General features: G+C 37.2%; 1 protein-coding gene across 1 annotated transcript; it reads left to right on the top strand.

Annotated features, from left to right (window-relative positions):
• The first annotated feature begins 8,541 nt into the window (after window positions 1-8,541).
• LOC125217925 (lysM domain receptor-like kinase 3) lies at window positions 8,542-10,383 on the top strand. Its single transcript, XM_048119500.2, has one exon. The coding sequence runs from the start codon at window positions 8,830-8,832 to the stop codon at window positions 10,159-10,161; it is 1,332 nt and encodes a 443-aa protein (XP_047975457.1). The 5' UTR covers window positions 8,542-8,829; the 3' UTR covers window positions 10,162-10,383.
• The last annotated feature ends 2,397 nt before the right edge of the window (window positions 10,384-12,780 follow it).

The raw sequence follows: 12,780 nt of genomic DNA, 5'->3' as shown, positions 1-12,780 counted from the left end.
ATAGTTTAATAAAAAAAACATATCAAATGCACTATGTCACATTAGATTTATATATTTGTACATTGGGAATTTTCGCATTAACATAAATGTATTAAATGTCAATAATAATTTTAAGGTACCACATATTCAAATTCAAATTAAAATGTTCTAAATAAAATAAGTAAGCTAAACTTAGACTAAATGAAAGTAGTGTTCATAATTGAATGAAACGCAATACAACCATATAAAAAGAAAAATGTTCAGCTATATATTAATTTAATAAGTGTTTGGTATTATTATATTGCCTACCAATTGAGAATAATGTGTGTGACGCCTGCAATCTGGTGACTAATACGTATCTAGCTTATCTTGCCACGCCATTATGGCTAAGATGATAATCTTAACCACTTCAAAATCAATAATATTATAAAAGAAAATAGAATTTAATCATTATTCTTCAAAAATAAGATGTATGCATCCTTTTGACACTAATTAAAATATTAAATGAGTTGAGTATACATATAAAAGATTGAGATAAACTTGATTTGGAGTAAGTGAATTTTGTCGATGATAAAAAAATAAAATAAAAAGGTGTTGTAATGAGTGTCCGAATTTAGAATAGGAAGTTAGGACCAAAAAATCAAATAATGATTGTCACGAATAACTCGTGACTTGAATTTATGGAAGTGATGAGCATGAGCCACCCCTATTCATTAATATTCATGCTGTGTTTCCCAACTAATATTATTTTTTTGGCAAAATTCGCATATTTCGTCATCACATTTTTTATTACAAAAACACACATCAACCTATTATTAAGTTAATTTGATTTAAGTTGTTTTGCATTTTGAAATTTTATACTAACATGAAGTTCTTGATGTTTTGAATCTGTTTATTTCAAGAACTAAAATAGATTAAATTATTGCATTAGAAATAAATCAGCTAATTTGAAAGTTACGGGATTGACTAGAAATAAACCGATTTTTATATTTTTCCAGCTATTTACTTTAAATAAATTAAAAATTTAAAAATGGTAGTAAACTAATGAATAGCACACACTTTATAGCAAAGTATTCTAAACATCTTGAACACAAAAAGTCATTTGTGTATTGTCATTGATGTTTTCATTAAATTTTCATTAATATCTTTCATAATCAAGGATTTTGTCAACTTTTGATGTGATTATTGTTTTTGCATGAATATGTCATTCAGCTATAGTTTATGGGCGCAAATATTTGCACGACACTATTTATAAAAGCATCTAAACTTTGACAAAGTATCCACAGTCGGAGGGCCGCGCGGCCCCCCACTACCTCGCAAGGTGGACGAAGCCCGGGGGTTGGAAGAGATAGGGCCGAGCTCTCGGCCAGGCCGAGGCCCTTGGGCACGCGACTCGGCTCGCCACTGCAGGGGTCGAGAGCCGCGGCCTAGGCCATGGTTTCAGTGTTTTTTTTTTTCCAGTTTTTGTGTTAATTTTAGGGTTTTGGAGAAGATGGAGTGGAGAGAGAGAAAGTGTATGTGACGAAAATTAATCGGTAGTTTTTAAAAAATTTTGCATTAATTTAGCATTAGTTTAGGAAACAAATCAATCTCAATCACTAAATTCCTATTAAATTGGTCAACCTTTTAATTAAGGATCGTGATTTCAATTCGCACCCTAATTACAGAAATAATTAAAATTCAAATTTTCAATAAATATATTTACTTGTAATTGTCAAATTTTTTAAAATTAATTTAAGTTTTTTTTCATATTATTGTCCAATAATTTTAATTCTAGCTAAATTAAAATGTAAGAAAATTGGCCAAGTTTTCATGAAAGGCTAAGTTTGTTGGGCATGCTTAAGAAATGGTGACTTGGGGCATGCCCAAGAGGGCCACCATTACCATTGTGGACACTCTAAAGATACAACTCTGAATAGTTAACAATGCAACTAATTATTCTCGAATATAGGTTACAACTTACATATAGTAAAATGTTTATTCAACTGCTCAGTTTTATTTTATTAATAACAGGTACGTACATGTTAATCTTATTTATTGGTCGACAATGGTATTAATTTGGATTGAGAAGTAGAAGTAATCAATGAAAAGGACTGAAATTGAAAAAGTAAAAATTAACAAGACTCCTAATCAACAAACATTCAATTTCGGCGGAAAAAACGAAGGGATCAATTCTCGGACATCCAATTGGGTGTCACAAAACGACCGCAATTGCTTCATTTTCTTTATTTTTATAAACACACAATTGAATCCAAAAAAACTAGTAATTATTTATTAAAAATTGGACTATTTCCTTGTAACTCTATTATCAAAATCGATATCAAATTGAATTATACACAATTTGTATCGATTTGATTTGCGGTGTTCATATTTTTATTTTCCTGCATCATTATGATAGAAAAAATATACTACAATATTTAACGTATTTAAAAAAAACGAAAGTATGATATAGTTAAACTTTAAACTAAAAAAGTTGTAAAAAAATAGGAGTAAGAATTGACGTCTATAAATATAAAAATGAAAGGTTTAAAATTGAAAAATTAACCAATTATATATTCACAAGTGTTTCTTATTATAAGAGCATCCTTAACGCTAATGGGCCGGGCCGCAACTCGCGAGTCCCGGCCCGATTTCAGCGTTGGAGGGGGGAGAGTCACGGCCCGGGACGGTCCCGGGGCCGCAGTTCCGTCCCTGGGCCGCTCCCGGGGTCCGGCCCGGCTCAGGGTTATATGCATCGGGACGGGCCGCAAACCCCCAAAATTTTTATTTTTTTTTCTTTTTTTGATTTTTTTGCCATTTTATTATATCCATTTCTTCAACATTCTTCCACCAATTTCTCCATTTCTATCCTCTAAATTATTTTAATATTTTTTCTAGGATGTAATTTTTATTTTCTAGGTCTTAATAATTTTTTTTTTCTAGGATTTGTAAAAAAATTTCCTCGAATTTTTAATTTTCTATTTTTCGACTGAACAATGAATTTTTCCGGTTTTAATTGTTCAACGTATTCTATTTTACGATTAAAATATGTTGTAGTTGTGAATAGTGCAAATGAATAGTTGTGGCCCGAATTGTGGCCTGCCTGGAACCCCTAATTTGAGGGAATGATGACGTGGAGGAGACTTGCGGCCCAAATCTGGGACGGGGTTAAGGATGCTCTAAATTTATAACTAATTACTCAAGAGATAATATATACCGTGGATTGTGAAATAAGTAAGTTTAGATTTAAATTAATAGGAGTATTATTCATTCAGCCACTAAAGATTAACGAAAATATGAGTACTACTTAGAAAACTTAAAGTTTTAATATCCATCATAATAAGTGTATTGACAATAATAAGAGTAACTTTTAATGTAGCTATATTACTGTTTATAATTGTTTGTAAAAAATTAAAATCTAATCCTAATATAGGAGTAAATTGTACTCAAACTAATTCAAATCAAACAGCAAAATTGCACTTTGATCCGATATAACTAATTTATAATTTAAACCAAATGGTATCCACCACTAAAGTTGCATAGAAGAAATCATGATGATACCACCAAATTAATGCAATAATTTCTCTTTTAGATTATGTGCAGATTGATACCATCATCATTTCTGCAGAACTATACTTCTTTACAAGTGAGTAAAATATGGGTAAATACTTTCTAATAAAACTATACTAAGCTACCTGCGAGTGCGAGGAGCAACCGTTTTCAACCACACAGCTCAAATAATGTTTTCTTAGGAGAAAATAAATTATCATCACAACTAAAAATGAAATATGATAGCTAGCACAATTATTAGGAATATGGACATGTTTATGTGGCATTTCAGGAGTATTTGGTGACCAAAGGAGTAATGAAATATAGGTACCTTAAGGTCTCAAGGATATTTAGTGGTATTACTCATTACTTTTAACAAAAATGAATCATTTAGACAGCCTCAAATGATTTGCTGTTATGATTGATCTAAAGTATCCAGACATAGTATAGAATATAGATGCAAGGCCAAAGTATTCAATCAATTAAAACTGAAGGTATATCATCTGTATTCCTTTAAAGAACTTCTGCAGATACCATCTACTACCTGTACAACATCTTCTTCGACCTACATCACATATACTTTATGGTCATTTCATAACAACCTACAATTTTTTTCAGAAGAAAAAGGCAAAGTGATAAAGTATACAAGCTGTTAAGAGCATCCGCAGCGGTGCTCGCTGGCACGGACGCTGTCCGTGCTGCTGGCGCAACGCACCGCTGCCGCCGCTGGCACGACACTGCTCGATGCATCGAGCACGTCCGTGCCAGCGAGCACAGTACTGATGTGGCGCAACGGGATTGGCCAACGGCATAGTCGTTGGCATTTTCGGCATTTTTTTCTTTTTTTTTTAATCCGTTTTAAATTTAAAAAAACAAAATAAATAAATTAAAAAAAAATTCCCACTTTCCAAAAAATTATACCGTTTTCTTCACACTTTTAATTTTTTTTTCCCACATTTTTCCCCCCAAAATTCACATTTTCATCTATAAATACCCCCATTTCCACACCACACTACACAATTCTCATATAAATTCTCTTATCAATTCTCAATCTTTCACTCTTACGAAAAAAATGTCCAACTCCGGCGATCACCCCTCTGGCTCCCGCGGTTGGAACCACGATTGGTTCGAATTAGAGCCATTCCCTAGTCCGAAAACGCAATTCTCGGCCCCTCTTCAAACCCAAGGTTCTCAAGTTTCGGGTGGCTATCGGCCTTACTCGGTTGACGACCAAGATTCCCCCGATGGGCGATACGAGTGAACACCCAAACTCGGATCGGGCGGCTCTCAAACTGCTCCTCCTCCTCCTCCTCGTAGCACCTGAACCCTGTACACTCCGGCGGAGATGGATCAGTTATTCAAAGCCTATTTGATCATCTCCGAAGATCCCGAGGTTGGCACGAACCAAACCGGGGATAAGTTTTGGTGGCGCGTCTTTCGTCGGTACAATGAATACCGGCCGGCTGGAACCATCATGCACAATGAGAGTATGGTGCGCAATGCCATATTCAGAGCCAACGACTAAATCTAAAAGTTCCAGGGGTATTACCTCCAGGAAGAGCGGATGGCGGGGAGAGGCAAGAGCGAGCTCGACATCATTAGTGCCGCCTTGGCGACCTACCAATCCATGTATTTGAAACCGTTCAAGTACCTCAGTTGTAGGTAGGAGTCGCGCCATCATCCGAAGTATTAGGTGTTAGAGTTTGTATACTAGAAATCACGTTTCGAGTGATTGAATACTGTAAAACTCTTATTTTATTTTCCAATAAATAAAACAGATTATTTTTTGTCATAATGTTGTTATGTTTTACATTTAATGGATGTTAATGCATGTTTAAATGTATAAGTTAACTTAACAAAGTCTAAGTCTTTGTTTTAGTAGACCGGTTGTGGGCGTCGTCCACTTTAAGGTAATACGGTCAGTTCTAAACAAAGAAAAAGATGAATTTCACAACCTAGATGGAATTTGACTATCCATCGAGAAAGGTTGCAATATCAGTCCGCACATTTCTAAGCCTTACTGAAATAAAATGACATTGGTGTGGTAAAGCACTGAACGGATCTAACAGCGAGACTTGCCTTAGGCTATCTACTGAAAGGCGAGGTCTTGATAAATATTTGTTTCTTAATCAATGTAGGTTAGCATTGAGCATACGGTATTGATTATGCACTGCTTTGACTTATCAAATGGTGCGGGTTTTTCGTAACCCAATGATCCTGATATATTGGGTAGTGGTGATCGATATCTAGCGGTGCTAGGATTGCTATTATATTGAATCGTGCGCGAGCTGAGTCTCGTGTGATAATGTCCTCAAGAGGAGCGCGAAACAAGGTTTTATTATTCAGAACCTAGCTAGTTGGAGTGTGATTACTCTATGAATAATAAATAAGCGTTTCATGCTAAGTCCACTCTTGGAATTAATAAGAAGTTAATTAATTAAGTCAATAGCAGACATTAATTAATTAATGGACATTTTAATCTTAAGCACGGAAAATGAAAGTTAAACGGAAACCCGGATTACTTGTAATTTCGGATTTGGATGGGGAGAGTTCAATATTACTTCTGTAGTGGCTGCTCGTAATATTCCAATTATAACTTATATTAAATTGTGGGTTCAATTTAATTAGTAAAAAGTAAATTGGATGAGCCCATATCCAAAACCTTCCATAGATCCCTGTCTGGGCCCAAAAGGAACTTAATATAAATAGGAGAATAAAGGAGACAGAAATAACACAATTTTATTTACTAAAATTTTCGAAAATTTCAGCTCTCACAAGCTGTAGGAATTTTCGAATTCCTCTCCTATTCCAAAAAGGATTTCTTCTGTCTTCTTTATTTAAGTCCTAGTATTCTAGTAAGATCAGCCCACACTGATATTGGGATACAGTTCGGGAACCAGAGAGAAGATTTGTGGTTTAGTACTCAAAGCATCACGTGGAGAAGAAGCTAGCCATCTTCAATTCTTTGGAGAATTAATTAGGTATTTTTCTGCTCCGTAGAAAAGCATGTTTTAGGTTTCAATATTCTTAAAGCATGATTGATTCAAGTTATGAGCATGATACATGTGATAATTACGCGAATAGCTTTTGTCTAAATAATCTGCTAAATAGATCTGATTATTATGTGATTGATTTATTATGCGTCCGCTTCCGCTGCCGGTTCCAACATTAGGAAGGCATAGTATCCTCCTCCAGCTCCTCCAGCAAACGGTCGAGGTCGATAGCCCTATCAGACGGCGCCTCCGATGAGGTGGCTACCCAGCTTGCCGGAACTAACTTGGGTAGCCCCGACGCTGACCCGAGCAGTTCCCGCCGGCCGCAAGGAAGGAAGAAGGCGACGACCAACCGCCGTCGCGCCCCGACTCCATCCGCCCCCGATCCCGCTCCCTTTGTGCCACCTCAACCCCCGACCAACTCATTGTGGACCCTCTTGGGTCAACTCAATACGGCCGATAGGTCTAACATAACTCCCGACCAACTTGCAACACATGTGGCAATGATACGAGGTCTCCGAAGAACATTGAGGATAGAGAACTAGTCTTTCACGATGTATTTTTTAGTCTTTAATTATGTAATTTTTAATTTGTAGGATTTTAGTTATGTATTTTTGTATTTTCAAGGATTTTAATTATGTATATTTTTTTAGAATTTTAATTATGTAATTTTTATTTTTTAGGATTTAATTATGTATTTTTTATATTTTAATACTACCTCCGTCCCCCAAAATTTGCTACACTTTGACCCGACACGGGTTTTAAGAAATGTAATGGAAAGTGAGTTGAAAAAGTTGGTGGGACGTGGTTCCTACTTTTAAAGTATTAGTTTTATAATAAAATGTGAGTAGGAATGAGTTAGTGGAATATGGGGTCCACTACCAAAAATGGTAAAAGTGAAGTGTATCAAATTTTCAGGGACGGACCAAAATAGTAAACTGTATCAAATTTTCAGGGACAGAGGTAGTATATTTTTATATTGTAGAAATGTTTTTAGTAATTGAAGTATTTAAATTGAATAATAGAATGGTGGAACCCTTGAGCTTGTCCTTGCGTAAGAGCATGGATGTGAGTGTTATGCTCTTGCCTAAGAGCCGGGAGTAAAAGTGGGTCCGGGTCCACGTCCGTGCTCTTGCCAAAGAGCACGGATGTGGATGCTCTAACATTTGTGTCGGATCAGATATATGATTCACTTTTCCTAATAATGAAAGACATTGAAACTGAATTCTTTCTAAACGTAAGCACAAATAGAAATCTTGAGAAATTAAACTCCGATTACAACTAAAATGTAAATGCACAACTCGTAATGCAACAACCACCGGTTTCATAACATCAACAGACGCATATATGAATTGAAACAAACATGATTTGTGTGTGCGTGTTGACCTAGTGGTAGTGTGGTTAATGGGCGATACCTCTAAAAATGATACTATAACTATTTGAACTTGGGACACACTATGAATGTTTCCATTCCTCTTTAGAAGTAGACAATCTAACTTCATGACTCATTTCTCACCTCACTTATTCAATTTTTTTTCTTCATTGTTAACATTCTCGCCCAAGGATCCTTAGCCGCCTGTTTCTTCGTTCCCTCACCAATTTTTTTGGGTCGAGGAAGACAAGGGGAATGCCATCAAGGCCTCCTTTGCTTGTGCCTTTAGCTCCTATGGCAATTGTAATTAGTCAATAGTTTCAGAAGAGTATAATCCATGAATACGATACTCTTGTTTGTCATACCTCTATTATATACACCATAAACTTATGACAAAAATTGTATAACTGCAAGTATTCCTCATTCCCATGTTATACAACAATCTAGCTGAGCTGCTTCAAAATGATTTTGTCTACTTAATGTCAAACAATTGAGGTCGGTAGCTGCTTTACAAGTCAAAAGCTTTCTCAAACAATTGGTTGGTTTGTGAACTGATTTGTGAAGCTATTTTACTAGTCAAAAGCTTTACAGTTGGGTGTAAAATTTGACTTCAAAAAAAATTAGTCAAACAACAAGTACTACAAAGTTAAAACAAAGGGAAAAATTTATTGTCTTCTTCAACTCCTGTCTTCATCACTAGGCTGCTAATTACTCAATTTTATATTATTATAATCCAAAAATCCCTATTAATAATCCAAACATCCCAATTTCCCATTTTCCCCTTTTGTATATTCTTGTGATCGACTACCAGCGTCAATTCAAATGTTTCCAAAAACAATCTCTCGTTTGAATCAATTGCGGCTGAATTCTTCAAATAGTCGAATATCAGAAGCCCTATGATTCCGTCAATCAGCGATTTCTGCCTCAATTTCTGTAGAATTGCAGAATTTTCGTGTTATGTGCAGAACGAAAATGGCGATAAGAGCTTCAGACCCGGCCCGAAGCCCTAAATTAGGCTCCAAAACGCCGAGAAGAGGTAATTCCAGATCGGAGGCGGAAAATCCCTCTCCTTCTTCATCTACTTTATCGTCGTCGTCGTCGAGAGCGCCGCAAACAAATCTCTCCAATCCATTCCGCGGCGGCGGCTACTCATCGTCTTCCTCCGCCACTGCCGCCGGCGCTAGCTCCTCCTACCTCCTCGACAGCTCCGTCGCCACCGCCTCCCTATCCAGCCGCACCTCTCTCTCCAGCCTCCGCGACAATCTGCCGGAAAAAACTCAGGTCTACGATTTCTCCGAGATCCGCGCAGCCACCAACAATTTCCTGGCGAAGAGGCACTCCTCGACCTCCTCCTCGTCGCAGTCGTGGCGCTGCGTCCTCAGCGGCAAGGACGTCGTCGTCTTCCAGCGCAAGCTCCGCAAATCGACGACGAGCGCCGCCGCGATGCAGAAACTATCGGTGATCAGCAGGGGGCATTTCACCAGCATCGTGAAACTCGTCGGGATTTCAATTTCCGGAGAGCACATTTACCTCGTGTACGAGTACGTGCACGGATCTGACCTAGGGCTGTGCCTCCGCAGCAAAATCGACCCCAATTTCACGGTGCTGTCGACGTGGATGTCACGGATCCAGATCGCGACGGACGTGGCGTACGGCCTCGATTACATCCACAACACCGCCGGACTGAGCGTCGACATGGTGCACAAGCACGTCAAGAGCAGCGGCATTATCGTGACGGAGCCGTCGCTCAACGCGAAGATCTGCCACTTCGGCGCGGCGGAGCTCTGCGGCGAGGTGGGGGAGGAGGGGCGCCAGGCCGCCGCCGCCGGGGAGAGGCAGTTCGAGGGGGTGAGGGGCTACATGTCGCCGGAATTCAAGGCGACGGGGGTGGCGACGCAGAAGTCCGACGTCTACGCCTTCGGAGTCGTGATCCTGGAGCTGATGACGGGGCAGGAGCCGCTCAAGTACGTGCTCGACCGGAGCAGCGGGAGCCACCGGCTGAATTCGGTGATCGAGACGGCGAGGGCGGCGGTGGAGGGCGGCGGCGAGGAGGCGGTGGAGGGAAGGTTGAGGAGGTGGATGGATAAGAGGCTCAAGGACTCGTTTCCGATCCAAGTAGCGGAGAAACTAACACGTGTCGCGTTGCAATGCGTGCACGACGACCCGGAAAACCGACCCGAAATGAAATGGGTCTCGGGTAAGATTTCAAAGCTTTATTTGGAGTCTCGGGTTTGGTCCGACCGGGTTCGGGTTCCTACCGAAATTTCCGTCTCCTTCGCGCCTAGGTAGCTTTTTTTTCCTCCTCCAACTAATTTTCACCCATAACTTTAATTTCCTATTATTATTATGAAATACACTTTATTATTGGAGGTATGTAAGTGGGAATTAAAAAAAAGTGGGATAGAGGTATCAAATAGATTTTCTTAGATAGGTTATTCATAGTTGAGATTTTATTCTTGCATACTAGTGTATTATATTATTCTTGAAATATGATTCATGAATTTAATTTTCCGGTTGTTTGCTTACCTTTTATATAAGTTATGTCTGTATCAATGGAATGTGTATAAATTCTAAAAATAAAATAGGAGATGCGCCTGAATTATATTTTCATCTATTCCATTTGTCACACCGACGTCATTGTAATGGAGAATCAAAAAAAGGAATGGTTAATTTGTGATATACATATGCACATTTGTTATAGGCTTACAGCTGTGCAGCATGAGCATAGTCTAATATAAAGTGTGGAATTGTGAACTTTAATTAGGTAGTTTCCAACTACACAAGAATGCGCACATCCACTCTAAAAATTAATGGAGCTAGATATTTTTATTAATTGCGTTTATTGGAGAGCCATAAAATTAACGAATCCAAGTTTTCTAAGCTTCCAATATTTATGTGATTTTAGAGAGTAACGTTTTGAAATCAACAAGCAACATCGAAAGCAATATTTCTGCTGTCCAAGAATATAAATATTGGTGTTGGAGGGTAATGTGAAATGTGAAAGCAGCCCAATTTGGGCGTGGACTGATTTCTATTGGAGTATTTAAGTGTTTATTATATGTAGTGACTATTAAATGTGGTCAAAGCCTCAAAAGCGACTGCAAAAGTCAAAACCTTAAGGTTTAGACTTTTTAAACACATTAAATGAATCTAGAAGAAATTCACATTACATCATAGTAGTCTCATACAATGTCTTCAAATTCAAATTTTCAGAAGCTGGAAAAGTTACTCTCCAACCTTTGCCCAATCTTCCTACACAATACAAATACACCAACATAGCCACATAGTTAAAATTCATCCTAAAATTAACTGCTCCTACCAATTTAGCTATGTTTCTGTAGGCCCAAAAGAATAATATATCTGGACTAAATCAGTGGGCTTTTTAGATGAAAATTTCAGAATACGAATTCAAGATTCGGCCCACTTAGTTGATTATATCTGTTACCATAATTTTGACAGATTAAAAAAAAATCAATGATTAGGGTTTAGGGTAACCCTAAATCTGTTACCCTAAACCCTAAAAATCAATAATGCAAAAATGACAGAGGAATAAGATTATGGGACCAAGCCAAACAGAAAATTCCTATTTCCGGTTCTCGTGAAGAAATTCGTTGAAGCCTTGTTTGTTCATACATTCCCTTTCAAATGGACCCAACTTTCTGTTGAAATATTTCTTTAAGCAGTCAAAAATCAATCACATGAATGGTCTACATGAATCATGTGAATATATACCACCTTACTTATAATTTTTGTAAGGAGAAGAGCAAAAATATGGCTACAAAGTAGTACTCGTACTTGAGAGTTTTAGTTCATTCAAACCCATATGCAAAATTTTCAGATCCTTACACAAAGTTTTAAGAAATACTACGAGTTTAAATGAACTAGTACGTACTATATTCTGCTAGAATAGTTCATTCAAAGCCAAATACAAAGTCTTCTAATTTAGAGTTAAATCTTGAAACGGCGTATCTTGAAGTTTTTATTCCAAAGGAATATAATTCCATTTAAGTTTCGTTATATTGGAATTTGGATCATTGAGTGAGCCTACAGATCTTTTTGTTCGCAAGTTTATGATTTTATTTATTGAATTTCAAGCTGGCAATATCTTAGTAGTAATAATAAGAATTGAAATCTATTTATTGTGTGTATTTATCGAGCGAACATTTCATGGACTGAATTTTATATTTATATATTAGTTTTATACTGACTCCGTCCTACTTAAAATGATACGTTTTCCTTTTTAATTTGTTCCAACTAAGATGACACATTTTCTTTATTGGTAACTTTCCCTCTCCAATTAATACACCCAACTACTTTTTCACACTCCTATTTAAATAACCATTTTTCTTTCTCTCCATTTTAATACTTATACCCACATTTTCTCTCTTCAATTAAATACATTAACCAATAACTCCTAAAATCTCGTGCCAACTAAGAAATGTGTCATCTTAGCTGGGACGGAGGGAGTAATAAAATGTGAGTGTAAAGAGTTAGTAAAAACTCTATTTACTAAAAATAAAAGAAAAAAATGGACAATATTTCATTGACGGACTGAAATGATAAAGTGGACTACGGGATGAAGGACATCGGTATCAAGATCTATCAAATTATATGGTTCATGTATTAATTTTGTTTAAAAAGAATTCAAACCGAAAATTATATAGAGATGGAACCCGAGTTTATGAGTGTATTTTTGATGCTTTAATTTTACAATTGTAGTGTCTGATGGGGCATCTTATTTTATTTTATTTTATTTGAGTAATCTTAAATTGTGAAGATTTCAATTTGAGTTATCTTATCTGAAACTGTAAGTCAGGTGATCGAAAAGGTTAGAGCAGCAGCCGTTAGATGGTGAAGGGGGACAAATCTAACGGTGGGAATTGGGGGGAAAAGTTGTATCGTAACTTG

This window comes from Salvia hispanica, chromosome 1, assembly GCF_029641045.1.
Source record: "Salvia hispanica isolate PSC_SH4W2 chromosome 1, Shi_PSC_v1, whole genome shotgun sequence".
Lineage (NCBI taxonomy): Eukaryota > Viridiplantae > Streptophyta > Magnoliopsida > Lamiales > Lamiaceae > Salvia > Salvia hispanica.
Note: the sequence above shows the minus strand (reverse complement) of the source record. Positions and strands in the feature narration are given on the sequence as shown.

Excerpts from the sequence above, each read along its gene's own strand:
- LOC125217925 (XM_048119500.2), top strand. The coding sequence starts at position 8,830 with ATGTGCAGAACGAAAATGGCGATAAGAGCTTCAGACCCGGCCCGAAGC.